Here is a 20,659-nt window from a genome sequence, read left to right as displayed (position 1 = left end):
TCGAAAACTCTCCAAGGAAACTAATGCTCTCACTCCAGCACGAACCAGAGGCAGAGATGATACAAGTAGGATCACCCTTAAGGAGAAAACTCTTTCACGACTCTGATGATGATGATGGTCAAACCAAGAAGACGACATCTTTGTCTCATTCATCTTGTTGGTCTTCCAATGTGAAGAGAGCGAGTGATACCACGAAATCGAAAAAGAAGACGACGATCGAAAGGATTGTCTCGGCTACTATGGTGCTGCTTTTGTTATTTGTTTTGTTTGTGTTGATGAACGGATTTGATCATTTCTCCGTGAATACACATATCAATACTTTGGTTCCTACTTAATATATTTTCTTATTCGTTTAGAAAATGTTCATTAAACTCAATAAAGAAAAAAAGGTTTTCTATTATTACCTCTAGCCATCTCTTTTTTTTAGTTCATAGAACCTCATCAAGGTTTGATGCAATTGTTTTGGCCAGAACGGTAAAGGCAATGTATGTTATTTGGGATGAAAGATTCAAAAATGAACTGGTTTGATTACCCCTCTCTTAGCTATTTCACCCAATGCTAGTAAAATTGCAGCTAGCGACTTCTCTGTTCAAGATTCTCCTCAAGTATTGTAATAGGCCTAAAAGAAGAAAGCAGCCAAGAAGGAGCCTGAGGAAACACATGTGGAGTCGAAGAAGCCAATTGTTACATCTTTATTGGGTTACGTCTTTGGAAATTTAATTTTGTGACATATTTCAACAGTATTTGTTTTGTTCCATGTAGTTGAATCGCCTATCTTTTTTTACTTGGGTTTCACGAAGATAAAAAAAAATAATTTGACTATCAAAGGAACAAAATAATATAATTTGATTGCTAACTTCTGCTAAAAAGAAAGAAAGGCTTGGGGGAGAAGAATCAAACCCATTTTGTTTTCACCTTAATAAATCAAAACTAATTCTCAAAAAAATTAGAACTTTGAAAAAGAAAGTAAAACAATAATCACGAAAACGATTAATAAAGGGAGACTTGCAAAATTAGACTACAAACTTGAGTCAATCCCAATGTTAGACCCCTTTTATCTCTCTCTCCAACATTTGCCACTTTTTCCCTATTAAATCTTTGTCCATTCATTTTATTCACAAAAATGTCATTATTTCTGATTTATTTGAATTTCTTGCGAAAATATTTATTACATCCATATCCTCATCTTCTTCTTTTATTTCCGGTTGTGCCACCGCCATCAATTTTCCAACAACCATGAACAACCAAATTTGAAGCTCTTAAAGCTTCAACAACCTGAATTTATAAGCTTAAATAACATACAATGCTATGAGAACTTCATTTTTTTCCATCTCCTCTCCATTTTAATCCAAGAAAATTTGCAAGTGCATTCATCTTGTTATAAGTCATGATTCTTGGATAGTGATTAAATTGGTGCTGGGTTTCTTCTGTGGTGACTAAAGACGACGTCCTCGGTGCTTGACATTGCGAAACAACCACCGATAAGGTTATTTTCCGGTAGATTTTGTGATTTTTCTTGATTTTTTTGCGAAATTAGACTTCATTTGTTAGTCTAACCGTCATAATATCATGTAAAGTCTACTATGTGGTCAAATTTGCAATTAAAAATTTGTTGAGTTTCGAGCCCGTAGTCTGAAATTTCAGTCTCCTTAATTTCATTTGAAAACAAAAAAAATATGGTTCAGACTGCATTATAATCTTTCTGTCGGACATTTCGTTTGCAGTCTACTAAGGTGTATTTTTGCAATTGACCAAATTCTTAACTTTTTAGTTATGACTATCGGACGAAGTCTTTTTCCGATAATAAAAGAGTAGACTTCTATAGTGGCTATTTTTGGATTTGACCAAAATATAAAAACATTGACCAACATATTATTGATAGAAAATTAATTAGTTGACTGCAAAAGAAGTCTACTAGTTAAAAAATTAAAATGTTGGTCAACCCCAAAAATGACTACGGCAGACTGCAAACGAAGTCAACAATCCTGGAGACTTCGTACGTAGTCTACTTGGCAAAAGTCAAACTTGGTCAATTGCAAAACTAACCACAACGAAGTTTACTTTTTCTAGTTGACGGATAGATGAAGTCTACTTGTTAGCTAGAAGTCTACTACTTGTTTGACAGAGAGAAGAGCTGTAGATGACGAAGATGAAGAAGAAATGTGATTATGATTTGATGAGAGACATATTTTTTTGAGTTTCAGAATCGCTTATCGCCAGAGAGAGAGGCAGAAGGTGGAAGAGAAAGAAATGAAAATTATTAGGGTTAGGGTTAGTGAAATTAGGTATATATAACTCGGTTAATTAAAACCGAACGGTTATGCCCTGCCAAACCGAACCGAACCGGTAACCGAATTACCATATTAATTTCGCCGATCAGTTTATTGATCCTCTCACAGATGCTGCCGAAAACCAAACATCTCGGTTTAATCGGTTCGGTTCTCTCGTTCTGACCGAACGCCCATGACTAATTATTAATAGTTGATGGCATAATAAAGTCAACCACCAATAGTCTATAGAGAAATCTACTTAAACAAACTCTAAATCAAATAATTTTAACCTAATCAGCCTTTCCTCCCTTAATTTGACTCATTTATATGTAAATTTATTTTATTTCAATGCAAGAAGTCTATGTGGTTATTATTTGGTTAATAGGTTTATCAAATTATTTTTTTATAAATTTTTTAATTAAAATTTAAATTATAATTAAAGAGTAGATCTATCTTTATGTCTTCATATATATTCAATTTGTAATCTACATTAAATAAATCTATTGCAGATTTCCTCGGATTACATCTGTCATTTTGACTTTTGTTTATTGTTTGATCGTAAGAGAGTCAACTGTAATTTCAATACCATTAGTAATTATGTTTCTCAAATATTAAATATGGGATTTATTATTGCATTTAAGGCCAAAAAAAGTTATACAAAATGTAATTATCCCGTTAATAAATGACAAAAAATTATCTCTTTGAAAAGAAATCAAATAAAAATAATAAAATAAAGCAATGACAAAGCTCTTACCGACGTCCTCTCTTTTTTTTTAATCTTTAGGTCGGTGCCATGTCGACGCCATCAACGTTAGAATCTCGCCACGCGTGTAAATTGAACCGAACCGAAACGTACCAGACAGACCAAAAACTGATTGATTCACGAATTGAACCGATGGACTAAACCGGAATAGTTGTATGTCGGCATCAGCTTTCTTGTATTCCTCTACTAAACCGTCGTACCCCCGTTTCACTAAGCAAAAGAGCCAATGAAAAGAGTGTGAACCAACCAACCTAATCAACTGTAGCAAACCGTACAATACAATGTCTTCTCCAATAGAGAGAGACCTTTCCTTTCTATAAATTAGGTCCGCTCTTCCTTTTCACATTATTTACCTTTTCTTCTTCTTACAGAGCCTCGATACACTCACAGACTTGTCTCTCTCTCTCTCTCTCTCTTTTAACATCTGAAATTTTTCACACAAAGCCCAAAAATTTTCCAAAGGAAACTTGCAAGGAAGAAAAACAAAAAAAAATGGACAAGTTTTGGACTTTCCTCACTGCTCTTCATTCAGGCGCTGGGTATGATTCTCAAATCTTCCTTACATATTATTCTTTCCAACAAAACCACTTCTTTTTTATTGTTTCCTCTGTTTCGATTTCTAATTTTAAACGTAATTGGTTTTTTGTTATATGCAGGCCCATAGTGATGTTGCTGTATCCATTGTAAGTTTTGTTTCCTGTTCTCGATCTCTCTTATTTTCGTTTAAAGATTAGAAACTCAAAAATCTGATATTTATGTGAATAAGTTAAATAATTGAATTTATGTATATACAACACAGGTACGCATCGGTGATAGCAATGGAGAGCGCAACTAAAGTAGACGACGAACAGTGGCTTGCGTATTGGATTATCTATTCGTTCCTCTCACTGATTGAACTGGTTCTGCAATCGCTTATTGAGTGGATCCCGATCTGGTATACGGCCAAACTCGTGTTCGTGGCTTGGCTTGTTCTCCCCTAGTTTCAAGGCGCAGCTTTTATCTACAACCGTGTTGTCAGAGAGCAGTTTAAGAAACACGGCGTCTTCCGCTCTTCCCACCACTCCAAGGCCACCAAGCCCAACATCCTCCAGTCCATTTTCCCTAACCGGGTATGTAGTAACTACTATTAGGAGTTCTAGAACTCGAATTGGGTCAAAGAAAGATACTTTATTTTTTGGATTAATACATTTAATATTAGTCCTAGGAAACGTAAAGGGCCTATAATTCTCTAACGTAGCGACCATAAGCATATAACAAGTGTGTTATCTAGTTTTTGTTTATGACTTTTTTTGATAATTAATTGTGTATTTAAAAATGATTGATGTAGGAGGGACACGAGGCTCACAGTCACTGATTCAGAAGAGAGAAGAAGCCTGACTAGTATTACTGTAATGCTCAGAGAGTTGGTGATGGTCACATCATGTCCTGTCTAATCTACTTTTGTTTTTTTATTTTAAATTTAGAAAAAAATGGGTATGGAATGTTGTTGATGATGATGACTCATGAGGTGTGTGTTTCGATTTACATTAGAAGTGGCTTTCCACCTTGTCGTATTGATTTAGTTTCCACGCGTATATGCTAATGTTGTTCAACCAATCCATCTCTTTTATTTTAAAAGACTTTTCATTAGTCTTTGATGTTTAAGTATTTTAAAAACAGATGTATCTGAAGTTTCATTATCTTATAGTATGCGACTCAAATATCACACCGAACCAACCCACACTATTTGCAATATCCAAACGTGATGTTTTGGCTGACATTGACATTGCGAAAGCAACTAACCTATGAAAATTTAGTTCTATTGATGAAATAAAAAGGTGACATCAAAGAGTGAAATTAGACAATGCAAGCAAAATTGTGAAGAAAAGGGAGATACTTTTTGACTTAAACTCTTGATGTGCAAAATTGAATTAACTAAGCTTCCAAAAAAGAAACCACACAGAACTTAATTCATCCTCTGAGCAGCCTCCTTGGCTAGAACTCTCTCCTTAGCCTTAGTCTTGGCCTGCGATTTGGATCCCATAATACCACCTCCCCACTTCTTACGGTACTCTTCAAACTTGTCATTGAAGTTTGCCTATGCGTATACAAATCGAAATCAATTTGAAATCATTCTACACACACAAATCATTCCAAAACACAAATGTAAACAATCAAAACATCATTCTCTCACCTTTATGGCCTCCAGGATTCTGCTGAATTCCATCTTGTCCTCGTTCTTCACTGTGGTCAAACACAAGCAAGATGCTGTTTTCTGGTGGACAATCTGCAACAAAGGAACGAGATCACAGATCAATTACAAGTTTTTTTTAGTAGAGAAAATCTGTAAAGGCCCTCAAAAGTAAGCAAAATCATAGTTACCGCTCCCAATCGTGATTTCCCCTTGACAATGCAGTAAGGAACTTCCATTTTCCTGCACAATGCGGGCAACCAGACGACTAACTCAATCGGATCCACATCATGAGCAATCACTACCAACTGCGCCTTGTTCTGCAAACCAAACAAAACAGAATAGGTTTCAGTCAAGATTGCTGCAGCAAGCTTATAAATTCAAAGAGAGTGACAATTGAATTAGTCAATAAAGGAAGAGACCTGCTCGATGAGGTAAGTCACATGATTGAGACCATACTTGACAACAATGGGCTTCTTAGACTCAGAAGGTTTGCCCTCAGCCTCTGACTGAGCCTTCTTGAAAAGACGCTCCTTCTTGGCAGCTTTGTCCTCAGGCCTATACTTGAGAAGTACCTTGAACAGAGGAGTGGCTGCAAAATTACACAAACATTGAGTTTAAGTAGCTAAAAGGGTAATTTAAAAAACAGAGCAAAAACAGGAATAGAGATCAAAGACCTAAGCTTTTGTCGAGGGTCTTAGTAAACTGGTTAAGTGCAGGTGGAACCTTCAACCTCTGCTTCAGGATACGCTTCTGCCTCTGCAGACGGATCGATTTAGGCCATTTGATGTACCTGGAGAGATCCTTTTTGGGAGGCAATGCTCCTCCGATCCCAAACTGCTTAGGACGCTTCTCAAATAGAGGGTTTGTTACTTTGTCCTGAAACCAAACACAATATTCAGAAACTACGAACAGATCGAAGGAATGATATAATATCTACAGAGAGAGAAAGTCACTTACAGCAGTCTTCTTCTTGGTAGTCACCTTAACTCCTCTCTTTGGGGCCTAAAAAACGAAATTTGAATTGTAAAAATTTTAAGAGTAAGAAATCAATTATTAACAGTTAGCTATAATGACACACATAATTCCAGATTCAATTACACATTTCTAACCAATCACAGCTACAAAAAACTATAATATCAAACTAACATAGTCGACATCTATCTATCAGCTTGAATTTTCAAAAACAGCAAATGTTTCAGACGTGGCCAGCGAAAAAAACACAACACTAAAATTGGATTGACGAACGAATCCGGTGCAGAAGTTTTACCATTTTCAGCTTTCCTGCAGCTCAAAGGACTGAAAGAAAGAGAAGACGAACAAAGGAGAGAGAGAGAGACAAGCCAAAGAATATATATAAATTAGGGTTTATTTATTTTCTTGTTACGTGATTTGTCTATATGGGCCTTTTTGTTGAGGTCCATATAAAAATAAGCTGTGTAAAATCAATATGATTGGGCTTATTATTAGATGGCCCATCTATATAACACAACTAACATAATCAAAAATATTTAAAAAAAAACCCTAAAAAGCCTTTACAGTTGTGATTATGTTCTCGCCTTTACTTCTATTCTCTCTCTCTCTCTCCCTTTCTCAAGATTTTAGAGAACAGAGGAGAGACTCAAATTCGTACGCTTTTTCTTTCCCCGGAAAGTTTGTTTAATTTTGGAAAAGTATATATAATTCAGTCAGTTACACTTTGAGAGGGTTGGCAAAAGCCGAATCGGTGGAACCAAAAACAGAAGGGAGAGAGAGAGAGAGAGAGTGTTCCGTGTCGCAAAGATTTTAAAAAGTGTTCCTGCTTTGTCTTTTTCTCCTTCTTCAATTCTTGTTTTCTTTTTTAATAATTGAAACGGCGGTTTCATCTTCTTCCTCTTTTTTAAGTGTTTGTTTCTTCTCTTGGATTGTTTCATCGTTACTTATGATGGATAATAACATTGAAGTGAAGCGAGAGATTCCTCCACCTTCTTCTACTACTACTTCGCCGTTTGGCTTTCCCGGAAGAGAACCTGTTCCTGTTGTCGATCTCTGTAGCAGCGATGATGACTCTGACATTGGAGATATCGCCGGTGGGTTAGACCAAGTATTAGGAAGACCTGACCGAAGATATGATTCTGGCAACTTCGTCGGTGTGAAGAGAGCAAGAGATACTACTTTTGGAGCTTCTTCGGAAGCTGCTGGTAGGAGTAATGTGAAGAAGGTAACAACAGTTGATGAGCTGGCTGTATCGTTGCCTGAAGGATTCGGCCAATCGAATCCTCCGCCGGTAAATTTGACGCATGCTATTCCCGCGAATCCGTGTAATGTCTTCAGGCCTATGTCTCCGCGGCCGCCGCCGCCGACGCCGTCCTCGGGCGTGTCCGGGAGGGTTGGTAGTTGTAAGCAGTTCTGGAAAGCTGGAGATTATGAAGGAGCACCTGGCGCTACTTGGGATCTTTCTTCAGGTCAAAACCAAATGTTACCTTTGTTCATTAAACAGTCATATGGAATGTTGATGATACTTATGTCACACTGTATATTTGGTGTTTCAGGTGGCTTTGATCATGTAAGAGTCCATCCTAAGTTTTTACATTCTAACGCAACTAGTCACAAATGGGCTCTTGGAGGTATCTTTATTGATCAACCTTTATTCGAGCTAGCTTTACACAATGAGTTTGCATCCCTCTATTTCGTTGATTTAATCTGTTTTCTTTTGTTCTCTTGTGCAGCTTTTGCAGAGCTTTTGGACAATGCGTTGGATGAGGTTGTTTAGCTTCTTAACTTGTTATAATGTTGTTGTATTAGACAGATTGAAGTGCATTCAACTTATGCGTTGTAGTAATGTTTTCTCTCGGTTATATCAGGTTGCTAGTGGTGCTACTTATGTTAAAGTAGACATGCTTGAAAACAACAAAGCAGGAAGCAGAATGTTATTAATTGAAGGTATACACTTTACTTAGCACATCTTAGAGAATCTCTTCCCTGTTTTATTCATGTCGTTATTGGTTGCCTAATTTGCAACACTTTTTCGTCCACTTCTCGATGCTCATGTATGAGAATCCTTATGTTTTGACATCCAGATAACGGGGGTGGGATGGATCCTGAAAAAATGCGACAATGCATGTCTTTAGGATACTCCGCCAAAAGCAAAATTGCAAACACCATTGGACAATGTAAGCATTAAAAACTCGAGTGATATTTATATCAAAATGTTTGCAGAAACACGTTTAATTCATTTATTGCTTATAGATGGCAATGGATTTAAGACTAGTACAATGAGACTTGGAGCAGATGTCATTGTATTCTCGCGTTGCCCTGGAAAAGATGGAAAGAGGTTAGTTGGTTATCATCAATATGTTACCTCTTTTGGCTATCATGTTCTTACTCGTTTTGGTTCGATTGTATTCTCACTACCTTAGAATATAAACAACAGCTGGAGTTGTAATTTTTTGTTATAGTCTATTTTACTTGATGTTGGTTTTAGCTCTACGCAGAGCATTGGGCTCCTATCATATACATTTCTCAGGAGCACAGGAAAGGAGGACATTGTTGTACCTATGGTAATCTTTCTTTGTTTCACTTGTGTGACATTGTGTGTGACCAACTCCATGGTCTGCCACTTGGTTTCCCTATTCTAAGTAGTATTCTGATATGAAATTCCATTTAACTGCTTGGCTCCACAACCTGATTCTTCTGAGTTCTGATATATCGTCTACCACAAAAATCGTACTGCTTGGTAGATAAAACCTTTGGCAGAGAATCGTGATGTTTCCTTCTCTTTTAGTACCTTAGCTTGTATCTCAATTGGTAACTTTTTTTCAGTACTGCTGGTAACATTGTAACTTAGCTTTGTTTTTTAACTGTCCACACATCTCTTTTGCCATGGAAGGAAGATGTTTTTTCATGCCCAAAACATATACTTTTAATTTAGATGAATTTGAACTCTAGTTATGATTCATTATTTCGATCTCATGAGCCCTTTTTTCGTATTTCAGTTTTAACATATCCGGTTATGCGTCCCATTTATCCATCCTTTTAGCAACTCCCCTTATTTTGCGTTTTCATGGATGAATTCCGTATTCACTTTATCCTTATATTCTCTTGTAATGTGATTTATAATGACAGCTTGACTACGAAAGAAGGGACTCTGGGTGGAGTAAAATAATCCGGTCTTCTCTTAGTGATTGGGTTAAAAATGTGGAAACAATAGTTCAATGGTCGCCATTCTCTAGTGAAGAAGATCTTCTTCATCAGGTATATTTCCCCTTTGTTCAAAGCAGTTGCTAAGTCACTTATCCATACAATGAAATTTGCCATGAGAGTTACAACCCAGGAAACAAAAAGATGAGTCAATTATAGTGATTATTGTAGTACATTCTTAGCTATATGATCTTCTTTTTTTCTCTACCACTCATTTGATGTGGGTTTTCATCTAATACCACCCTTTGACTGTCTCTGTGAACAAATGTTATCACTAATTTGTTGCTTCATTTGTTGTAGTTTGATCTGATGAAGGATCGTGGCACACGGATAGTTATATATAACATGTGGGAAGATGATCAAGGGATGTTAGAACTTGATTTTGATGCTGATCCGCTTGTATGTGTTTTTATTTGCTCAATGTATGTAGATCTATTGTGAGATGATGATGCATAAGAATTTTTATGCATATCATATTGTTTATCTGCAGGATATTCAACTTAGAGGCGTCAATCGGGAAGAGAAGAACATTAAAATGGCTTCTCAGTTTCCTAATTCTAGGCACTTCCTGACATACAAACACTCACTAAGGGTATAAACAAGTCAGATGTCTTTTTGTCAAAGTAGTGCTAGTCAGTCTCATGCTAGTTAGGACTGTATGTATATCTGTAGTATTTCAATTATAGTGATTATTTCAGTAGGCAAAACATTTCAGTAATTACGATAATTGTCAAAATAAAAAAAAAGCTTGAATAGGTTTATTATTATGAATCTTGTTCAATTAGCTGCATGTCCTTCTATTCTAAATTCATTTCTCACATCCTTTTTGACATGTTCCCAGAGTTATGTATCGATCCTCTACCTAAGAATTCCACCTGGGTTTCGTATCATTCTACGGGGAAAAGATGTTGAGCACCATAGCGTTGTGAATGACATGATGCAGACTGAGCAGATCACATATCGACCACAGTCAGAATCATATGGAGTTTGGACAGATGTAAGTTTAAGTAACTCTATAAAACTAGCCTTCATATAGTTCTTTATTTATTACAAGCCATGATCTTTTAGTTATAATATAATAAAACTGGTATCGTGCACAACTTCTTTGATCAGATGTCTGCTATTGTAATGATTGGATTTGTGAAGGACGCAAAACATCATGTTGATGTTCAAGGCTTTAATGTCTACCACAAAAATCGGCTCATCAAGGTTTCCTTCTACTTAAATGGCGTTTTGCTTCCCAAATGATATTTAAGAAAAATAGTAGATTCTCATATTCTTGTGTTTTTTTCTTTTTCTTATTAACTTGTGTTATCAGCCATTTTGGAGGATATGGAATGCGGCAGGCAGTGATGGTCGTGGGGTCATAGGTATTTGTTTTATATGTAAGGTGTGTTACTTTATTTTTTTACTTTTTATGTGAAGATTACAAAGCTAGTTTCTACTGCTAATAGGTGTTCTAGAAGCTAATTTTGTCGAGCCTGCTCATGATAAACAAGGGTTTGAGCGTACAACAGTTCTCTCTAGACTTGAGTCACGACTTCTTCAAATGCAGAAGAATTACTGGTCTGATTCTTTTCTCAAGTTGTTCTGAAATCCAGCTTCATTGAGCCGGGCATGAATGTTTCAGGGCTAAGAATATTCCATTCCTTTTTTTGATCAGGAGGAACAACTGTCACAAAATTGGCTATGCGCCTAGGCATGGAAAGACTGTAAACGATTATTATCACAGAGGTATAGTGTCTTTTATTGGTTTTATAACGTCCATACCACATTTCTAGAGAGTTTACTTGTAGAGAACAATCATGTAACAATGTCTTGTGGATGTTAGACTCATCACCAGAAAATTATCCTGAGGGATTTGCTCAAACAAGAAGCAAAACTCCTACCCCAGCTTCTGACAAGTTCTACTCTCCAAATCATAAAGAGGACAATGGTGTAAATGATGGGAAAGATGGTGGACAGGTATATATATACTCCCACCAAAATCTCAAATCTAAAATCTAGAGGAAAATCCTTTCAAGGACCTTTCCATTGTAATAGATTTCTCAATTTTCTTTGGTACACTCTCAGTTGCAAGAGGAGCTGCGGCGTGAGAAAGAGCGTAGGAAGGCACTTGAAGTTGAGGTATGGTCCCTACTTTCTGACATTTTAACTGTCTCGACAGTTTCTCTGCAAGCCTGATGGATTCCTTCCTGGTTAATTTAGGTTCAATTAGCAAGGCAAAAGATAGAAGAAATGAACAAAGAGCAAGCGAATCTGATTCAGATATTCTCAGAGGAAAGAGATCGACGTGATGGGGAGGAAGAAGTTCTGAGAAATAAGCTAGAGGTTCTTTATTCATGAAACAAACCTTTCTTGGTTAACTAGTGTTGTTATCATTTTGTATGCTCACCACCTTAAATAACAAAACCTAAAACAATTCATTTGCAGGAAGCGTCGAACACGATTGATGATCTGTTGAATAAGATTAAAAAGCTGGAGGGATCTAGAGGTCCGAACTGGAGACATTGAACTTGCATATATGGGGAGGTTAGATTACGACAAAAGGTATATCTTGTGTAAACCAATTTGATTAATAAGGCTTCTCTAGCATCTCCATTAAATTTGTGACTCGACCTGGTCTGGTTGGGTTGGATACCATGTTGTAAATTAGTGTTATTGATAGGAAATTTGTAACATCTATAAATGTTTTTGACCTTTGATTGATTTATTTTTCCCCTTACAAACTTCACTGTAGCTTTAGCAGCTGTCATTTCGGTAACATTAACGAATTCCACGTGAAAACCAACCAAAATTAGTAGTATTAATTTGGGTTGACTTTGTAGAGATCTTGGCTCAATTATATTATCCATACCAATATGACTATACAAAGAATCGATGTCTAGTTTATTTGATGTCAGAAGGGATTAAAAGTTTTTTTTTCATATATTATTATTTAAGAAGAGAAGCGTGTGTGGTTTTAAATAAGGTCAACTAAAGAAGTGGGAATCATTCCAAAAAAAAAATGACAAAATGAAAGATAAATGAAGAGGAGGAGGGGCATGGGCAAAGGTTTGTTTGAAAGAGAAGCAGCAGACCAAAGCCCCCCTGCAAAACTCTGTTTTATCAATGACACATTGTGCTCTGTCTGTCAAAAGCAGAAAAAAAACTTGCCTTCGTTCTGATTTGCATTTATTGCTTTATTCCCAAACAAAATGCATAAAATAATAACAATATATATGGGATGTTATTATTCTTTTTAAAATTGTTAAAATAGTACTATTTGCATTACTCTTTAGGGATTTTTTATATATAAAAAAAATGAAAGCAAATGTTGAAAACGAAGAAGCCAACTTGTCATGTTGCGAGTCCCTTGTTTTTTCTCTCTGCCAGTCAAAAGAAAATAAAAAAACTCACTTCTGTATTTCGCTTTTTTGGCTTACTTGTGTGTCTGTTGGTTTGGGTTTTGTTTGGCCTTCACTTTCGTTTTTAGACTCGAATTGATCAGTGTTCTCTTTTTTCCCCTGTCACCAAGATCAAATCTAGGTTGATCTTTTGATTATGCAGTGAACAACCCCATTTAAGAGTTATTTTCCCTCCCAAAGACATGAAAATGAAACAATTTATTCCCTTATTTTTTTTGAGGTTTAAGTTTATATAATAGACATTTGGTACAACAACACATCATAAAAACAAAAGGGAGGGATATAGTATCACATAAATAANTAAAAAAAAAAAAAAAAAAAAAAAAAAAAAAAAAAAATGGGTACCCAAAAACATCATGGTCGGGGGGAGATCATAAATGCAATTGAAGGCGCGTGTTAGAGAGACTCGTGTGGTTCTGATATACTCCCACGTGAGGATGTGACAATTGAATACCACTACTACTACACTTGCATACAAATTATTACCCAATCTTCTTCCTCCTTCATTAATCTGATCATAAAACAATATAAGACAATCATTCATTTCATTCCCATTCATAAAAATATACTACCGACACTTGCATACAAATTATTACCCAATCTTCTTCCTCCTTCATTAATCTGATCACACGACCGACTCGATCCAAGATAAAAATATACTAGTACTAGTTCATAATTATTAAAATGACGTGTTTACCCTTATATTGTAGTATTCCTAATATTTTCTTTTGTTTTTCCTTTCTTGCGAGTATATGTTTACCACCAACTGCATCAGTAATAAACGTACCAACCCATTTGTGGTTGGATGGATGGATACAAGCGAGATTCATTCCTAAAGTTTTCTAACGGTATCAATCAAAGCGGTCCACATTAACCATGTCACGACTCACTACTCTATACCATATATTAAAAATCATCATTTCAAAAAAAATGAAGAAAACATTAAAAAGTGTTTTAATCTATTAGTATCAAATTTAATTGAACATTCGTATATAAGTGAATTAATAATACTCGAAATTGAGTACCTTTACCATGTTTTTGTTTTAAAACAAAAAATTTGGTAATTTTAATTCATCAAAAAATACTATTGCTAAAAAAAAAAAGGACTATATATACGACTGTAGTGTGTGTAATACACAGACGAGAACCATCCCCACATCCCTTTTCACTCTCTCTCTCTCTCTCTCTCTCTCTCAAAAATCGCTTCGTCTTCTACCAAGGCGACACCACTTGCAGACGAAGAAACTTAAGGTGAGTGAGAAACTCTCTTTTTAAAAACTGTACGGAGTACATGGAATCTGTAGGAGATTTGTATATTTTGTTTTCTGGAATTTTCTCAATCATCCTCTCTCTCTCTCTCTCTGTTGATACTTTTTTGTTTGTTTGCTCTGTTTGTTTCACTACGCTCCAGCTTTCTCTTCGTTTTCCGTCAGATTCAGAATTGCTTTTTTTTTTTTCCCCAAGAAACTCGATCGAGAGATTCCTTACTTCTTTTTTTTCTCCATTTTAGTCGCTTTTATTATACGATTCATCTCTGTCTCCTGATTCGCTTTACGATACGATTCCTGAATCGCTTTCGTATCCTTGCTTGATTTTGATTTTAGTATATTATTCACTTTTTGCGATGAAGTTTTGTTTTGCTCCAGAAACTAGTTAAATCCGGTAATGCATCATCTCGCCGTCGATTTCTCTGATTTTAGGTTTTTAAGCTTCTCTGTTTCTCTGTTTCTCTGTTTCTCTGTTCTCTGTGTCTCTGTACATTTCGCTTTTCAATTTTTTAGGTCAAAAGGATTTGAAAATTTTCTGCAACAGATTCCTTCCTTGAATGAGGGGCCGCGTAAAAAAAATCTCCATTTTCCTATGATTTTTAACTGTTCATTTGATACGATTGATGCAAAGACAAGACTAGTCGTGTGATTTTATTTATAGATAGAGAGATACTCTGTTCTCTTCTCTTTCCTCTGATTTTTTTTTTTTTTACAGATTTTCCGGTAATAGTCAAACATCGACGTTGACGGAACAAGAGAAGGAGACGAGAGAGAGAATCAGAGCTTTCATCATCATCAGCTATATTTTTAGTTTCCCGACGTCTAACCACATGAACCGGCGGCGACTTCTGATTTCGGCGATACTTCTCTCATACTTTCTTCTTCACGGCACGGCTCTCGCCTCCGGTACTACCGAGACTTCCTTAATTCAGATTTTAGATTTCACTTTGTTGTTAGTTTTAACACTGGCTAATGTCGTGGTGGTTTGAAAATTGAAACACAGGGGTAAAGCTTAGAGGTAATCTGGATTTTACTAAAACGACGACGTTACCTAGCTCTTCGCATCGGAAGATGCTTCTTCTCTCTCCTGGTAATTTTGAAACTTTTGATTTTTGTTTTTATTTACTTTTGCCAAATCGATGATTGATATAACTTTTGTGTTGAGTTTTGTTAAATTTGTCTTTGTTTGCTCCATTTTTGGTTAAGATCCCTCGTGAAATGGTGTGATTTTGTTTTGTTTTGTATGCTGCATCAGAACCTCTTCTTCCTCTCTCTCTCTCTCTCTCTCTCTCTCTCTCTTTGCTCTTCTGTAAACACACACACACCTTACCTGATGTGTTTAGTCCTTTTTTTTGTCACAGCGTCGTCGTCAGTCTTTCGCACGTCTGTGTTTTCTTGCTCCCCTTTTGTTTCTTTTGTTCGTTATACTTTTGTGGACCCTATATATATATTCATGACTTATTATATATCATCTGTGGAATTATAATAAAAATACAAATAACATCATCTTAAGATTTGAGTTTTTCAAATGCTCTTGAATCTATTTTTTTCTTCTTGTTTGTTATAATTAGTGAAAACAAAAAAAAAAAAAAAATTGGTGAAATTAGTTGATGACTTGTTGACTATTGACTCTAGAGTGCATACACCTGTAGAGTAGAGCAATGCTTAAAAAGCTTCCTACTTCATCCAGCTGTCAAATTGATAGTATTTCTCTTTATATTTTCTTTCTTCTACTCCAATAATTTTTGGTTATTATTCCATTAAGTTTTACTAGAAAAATGGAGTTAGATTAGTTCGAGTCTTTTATTTTGTGTATTCAATAATTTCGAAAATTGTTGTTATCTTCTTAGCAATGTAGCTACGTAATATAGACTAAAAAATCCCTTTGTTTTTATTTTGAAAAAAAAAAAGGAAAAGCAGAAAGGAGGGCAGAGCCAGAGAGGATAGGAGACAAGTGCAAGAGTACAGACATAGTGGTGAACCAAGCTGCAACGGAACCAATGCCGAGCGGGATACCAGGTTACACGGTAGAGATTACCAACATGTGTATGTCTGGATGCGTTATTTCGAGGATCCACATCAGCTGCGGTTGGTTTAGCTCAGCTAAGTTGATTAACCCAAGAGTCTTCAAGCGTATTCACTACGACGACTGTCTTGTCAACAACGGCAAGCCCTTGCCTTATGGCTCCACACTCTCTTTTCACTACGCCAACACTTTCCCTTACCCTCTCTCTGTCGCCTTCGTCACCTGCTCTTAGGCTGTTTGCTTTCTTTTTTTTTCTTATAGGATAAACTGTGGGAAATTAAGAGAGTCGTATTAGATACGGAAATATGGAGATTAATCTTATTCATACGAATACCATCATCCACTTTTGTTTTTTCTTCTCTTGGGATGTGGAAACAGTGATATTATATATAAGTATATAAAAAAAGGAATCTATCAAACTCTTTTTCCCTCTATAAAGCTTAACTATTACGAATACCATCATCCCTCTATGACACAATACAATTACAGTATGTTTATCTAAAAGTAGATTTACCCCCTCCCTCTCTTTTTGGCATCATAATTAAAAAGGTTTTGGTTAAAAAGGTTTTGGTTTTGATCAATACAATTAACAAAAATATATTAGAAAGATATAATAAGTATATTTTAGGAAGATTTTATTTTTAGCTTTAATATATTGATTTTTAATTAATAAAATACAATTTCTTTTATGTTTAGAGAGTAATTTAGTATAATGAAATAGTTGTTTCAAAGGGTTTATGCATGCATTTATAACTTAGTTTATGTCTGTCTGCATTTATAACTTTATAAGTTGCTAATGCTAAGATTACGACGACTTGTGATATATACGTTTTCTATAACAAATGAATATTCATTTGATAACAAAATAAAGGGAGCATATATTTGGTCAAAATTGTTCAGCATTTTCTTTCCTTTTTCTCTACAAATAAAAGTTATTATTTGCATATACAACGGTATAGAATATTAGCTTATCTTTGACAATCTTAATCATTCATTCGCGAGATGTATGTAATCAAGACTATCAAGTATAAAAAGATGGTATGCTAAAACTTAAAGTTCATTTTTTATTAAACATTGATAAGTATCATTCAATTTTTTCATAATGTGTGGCTCCTCTGCAATTCATATAATGCTTAGTGTCACATTCATAGTTTTTCTTTTTGGTGGTCTATGCCAGGCTAGTCGGCATGTAAGTGTGGATATCATCAATGACATTGTTCCAAATGTTCAATTGGCACTACATTGCAAATCGAAGGACAAAGATCTCGGATCACAATCTTTAGTCCCTCATCAATACTGGGGATTTAGAGAAGCTATTAATATTTGGGAAACCACTCTGTTCTTTTGTCATTTTCAATGGGGAAGTCAATCTAAATGGTTTGATATTCTTGCAACTAGGAGAGATCAATATATATGTGAACATCATCCGTGTGTTTGGAGTATAAGACCTAATGGTCCATGTAGATTAACAGGTCAAGAACAATGTTTTCCATGGAATGCATAATAATGTAACAATATTTCATATTTATAAGCTAAAGAATAAAAGAATTATTTTCCTTTTACTACACCAACATTTGATGTCTTGGTTGTGAAAGGTAATTTAGTATGGTTTTGACTTTTGATACCAATCCTGCGCTTTCTTAGAATAGTATAGTAGAGACGAAATTAAGAGCCTTACATATATTGAAATATGTGATTAATCAACCAGACTTTAATGTACTCTAATTTTGTTTAGTGAATATATATGACTCACTATTTTTTATATAGAGGGGTGAGCATGTTAGAATCATTTTTCTTTTAGGATTGATAATTGATTGTATAATTTATATAATTTGGTATTAAGTTAATTAAGTTTATATTTCTTGTAATTATCTTTAACCATTTAAAAAAATAAACAAAATTTTTATTTATAGAGTAAGATTAGAATTATCTTCTTTACAGTTTAAAAAATTAACAAAAAACAAAAATTATTTTGTTATATATATATATATATAATAACATTTTTGAAGTACATTTGGTGTTCTACCTTTTAATTTATACTTACTTAAAAAGTTATTTACAAAGCTAATCCTTAAAAAGTTGCATAAAATACAATAAATAAAATTATGGGAAATCAATTTAATATGAAAATTTGATTTAATATTTATGTATAAGAATTTTTATAGATAAGAAAAATCAATTATGAATATTTAACACCATTCAGTGGAAACAATCAGTTATTAGTAAGATTTTTAGAGAAAAGGAAATCCATTGTGATGATTTAATGCTACGTAACATATTTAAATCGAAATAAATTCCTTAGTTTCTAAAATTTTTATACATGCAATCAAGAAAATATAGCAAATTAAAACAAATTACTAATCATACACTCCTTATTAATGGTATAATCCTTAGCTAAATACTAAAACTTCTACTTTATTCCCTAATTGTGATATTTTTTTAGATTGTATATTTGCCCAACAAGATTTTCGACGATCAGTCACATATAAAATCTCTCACATCTTATTATAGCACTATAAATGCGTTTTTGTTGACAAAAAAATATAAAAATAAAAATAATACGTTTCATGTTCAGCAGCTAAGAACACCAAATCGGAAAAGCTATATCATCCAAAAAGAAACGAAAACTTTTTTTGCCCGCTTCTTTTGATTTCACATTTGTGAATTGCTCTCCAAATTAATAGACAAGTCGTTCCAAAGGTTTATGTGACAACAAAATCTATACTGCGTTTGTTTATGTTTGTAGATAATTTGTTAGGATCGAGGTTGAGAAGAAGTTTGGTTGCTTTATTTTGTTTTCTTGCGTTGAATTTAATTTCAAAGACTATTATTGGTTTTTTTGGTTAACTTTTTATTTCTTTATACAACATTATATGAGTAAACAGATGAGAATTATCTCTACTCTTTTTCTTTGTTATTAAAGAAAGTATCTTTGGGTTATGAAATGATAACAAAGTTTCAAAAACATTTGTTTTTTTTATCAAACCCAATTTTTAAACAATTATTAATTATTATGCAAATTTTGTTGCCAAAACTCTTAGAGTACACTACATAGTATATGAGAGAAACAAAAATACAATAAACCCATGAACTAAAACAATAAAATATAGATATACCCAAATTTGTAGGAAAACTGAAACTTGAATATCTGAACTGAGGAAAGTTACGTGAAATAGAGTTGAAATTGAAAAAAAATCAATATTAATATTAAAAATTTAGAATATTAGACAAATATTGTTACGTAATATAATACGGGTTAAATCTTAAAGATAACAATCAATACAATTATACGATCTCAAACACTAATAAAAAATTAACAAAATTAACAAATAAATATTATTCAAAATTTAAATGTTAGTTTTAAAAACATTATCCCGCGGCATATCGCAGATTAACATCTAGTTCTATAATTAATTTTCAACACTTCAAAAATGGTTTGAATAACTTATGGGACACTACTCCATTCTTTTATCATTTTAAATAGAGAAATAAATCTAGATGGTAACAGAGATAAAGATGCAAACATCAACCATGTCTTTGGATTAACAGATCAGGAATTATGCTTTCCATGGAATGTTGTCTTTGGTCAGCATTTTTCTTTGATTTCTTTCTACAAATAAAAGATATTCTATTTTGACAAAAATAAATAAATAAAGACATTTCCATATACGAAAGTAAAGAGCATACTGTATCTTTGACTATCTCAATCATTCTTCAAATGTGACCGGGTATAAATAGATGGGATGTTATACCTTAAAGTTCATTTTTATAAAACATTCACAATTATTATTGAAAAAAATATTTATAATGTATGGCTCATCGGCATTTCACTTCATATTTAGTGTTATATTCATGGTAATACTCTTTGGTGGTCTATGCGAGGCTAGTCGGCATGTAAATGTGGATATCATCAATGATATTGGTCCAAATCTTCAATTAGGACTATACTGCAAATCGAAAGACGAAGATCTCGGAGCACATTATTTAGCTCCTCATCAACACTGGGGATTTCAAGCAAAACTCAATTTTTGGGAGACCACTCTATACTTTTGTCACTTTCAATGGGTAAGAGGAAGTCAATCTAAATGGTTTGATATTTTTGATGCTAACAGAGATTATCGTATTGGTATATGTCAAGATAATCCGTGTGTTTGGAGTATAAGACCTAAGGGTCCATGTAGATTATTAAAAGGTAAGGAACAATGTTTTCCTTGGAATCCTGCTACTTGAATACCGTTGTAACAAGATTTCATCATATTTATAAGCTAAAGAATAAAAAGTATTATTTTCTTTTTACTAAACTAACATAGTAACACTTTCCCTTTGCTAACCCTTATATGACATAAATTTTAAACATTTTTAGTAGCTTCTTTGTAAACGTTTTTCTTCCGGTTTGGGCTACCAACTTTATTATTTTTTTTATAAATAATGTTTAGTTGACAAAAAAATGTATAATTTATATCATTTATTTATGATTTATGTCTTTAAATCGAAATCAAATTTTATTCATAAATATATTTTATTTTATATGCAAAAGTCGCTGATTACATTTTTTTTGTTAATCCTTAATATATTA

The 20,659-nt window shown here is 34.1% G+C and overlaps 6 protein-coding genes and 1 pseudogene across 7 annotated transcripts in view; 6 read left to right on the top strand and 1 right to left on the bottom strand.

The window, feature by feature from the left end:
• LOC104717778 overlaps positions 1-335 on the top strand; it is a 2,334-nt gene extending 1,999 nt beyond the window's left edge. The window contains exon 2 of the mRNA XM_010435405.1: positions 57-335. Coding sequence (XP_010433707.1) covers positions 57-335 — 279 coding nt within the window. The remainder of the gene's footprint in view (positions 1-56) is intronic.
• On the top strand, positions 3,374-4,717 carry LOC104717777 (annotated as a pseudogene).
• Positions 4,812-6,548, bottom strand: LOC104717776 (60S ribosomal protein L7a-1). Its single transcript, XM_010435403.2, has 7 exons — positions 6,474-6,548; positions 6,164-6,208; positions 5,881-6,082; positions 5,626-5,795; positions 5,395-5,523; positions 5,207-5,299; positions 4,812-5,110 (listed from the first exon to the last, which is right to left on the bottom strand). Exons 1-7 carry the CDS (start codon positions 6,474-6,476, stop codon positions 4,979-4,981), a joined length of 774 nt encoding a protein of 257 aa, XP_010433705.1. The 5' UTR covers positions 6,477-6,548; the 3' UTR covers positions 4,812-4,978.
• LOC104717775 (protein MICRORCHIDIA 7-like) lies at positions 6,744-12,103 on the top strand. The gene is made up of 19 exons (XM_010435402.2): positions 6,744-7,647; positions 7,735-7,809; positions 7,912-7,946; positions 8,047-8,125; positions 8,263-8,355; positions 8,432-8,516; positions 8,667-8,742; positions 9,308-9,436; positions 9,683-9,781; positions 9,873-9,974; positions 10,224-10,379; positions 10,496-10,591; positions 10,701-10,752; positions 10,837-10,948; positions 11,046-11,116; positions 11,214-11,347; positions 11,456-11,509; positions 11,591-11,713; positions 11,816-12,103. The coding sequence occupies exons 1-19, from the start codon at positions 7,125-7,127 to the stop codon at positions 11,894-11,896; spliced, it is 2,175 nt and encodes a 724-aa protein (XP_010433704.1). The 5' UTR covers positions 6,744-7,124; the 3' UTR covers positions 11,897-12,103.
• On the top strand, positions 13,916-16,502 carry LOC104717773 (protein TAPETUM DETERMINANT 1-like). 2 transcript variants are annotated; one of them, XM_010435400.2, is made up of 4 exons: positions 13,916-14,040; positions 14,773-14,963; positions 15,061-15,147; positions 15,969-16,502. In XM_010435400.2, the coding sequence occupies exons 2-4, from the start codon at positions 14,888-14,890 to the stop codon at positions 16,313-16,315; spliced, it is 510 nt and encodes a 169-aa protein (XP_010433702.1). In that variant the 5' UTR covers positions 13,916-14,040; positions 14,773-14,887; the 3' UTR covers positions 16,316-16,502. The 2 variants fall into 2 exon arrangements, with proteins under 2 accessions (XP_010433702.1, XP_010433703.1); XM_010435401.2 differs by lacking the exon at positions 13,916-14,040 and adding an exon at positions 14,130-14,451.
• Positions 16,992-17,587, top strand: LOC104717772. Its single transcript, XM_010435399.1, has one exon. The coding sequence runs from the start codon at positions 17,186-17,188 to the stop codon at positions 17,585-17,587; it is 402 nt and encodes a 133-aa protein (XP_010433701.1). The 5' UTR covers positions 16,992-17,185.
• LOC104717771 lies at positions 19,885-20,313 on the top strand. Its single transcript, XM_010435398.1, has one exon. The coding sequence runs from the start codon at positions 19,891-19,893 to the stop codon at positions 20,311-20,313; it is 423 nt and encodes a 140-aa protein (XP_010433700.1). The 5' UTR covers positions 19,885-19,890.

Source organism: Camelina sativa, chromosome 10 (assembly GCF_000633955.1).
Source record: "Camelina sativa cultivar DH55 chromosome 10, Cs, whole genome shotgun sequence".
NCBI lineage: Eukaryota > Viridiplantae > Streptophyta > Magnoliopsida > Brassicales > Brassicaceae > Camelina > Camelina sativa.
Note: the sequence above shows the minus strand (reverse complement) of the source record. Positions and strands in the feature narration are given on the sequence as shown.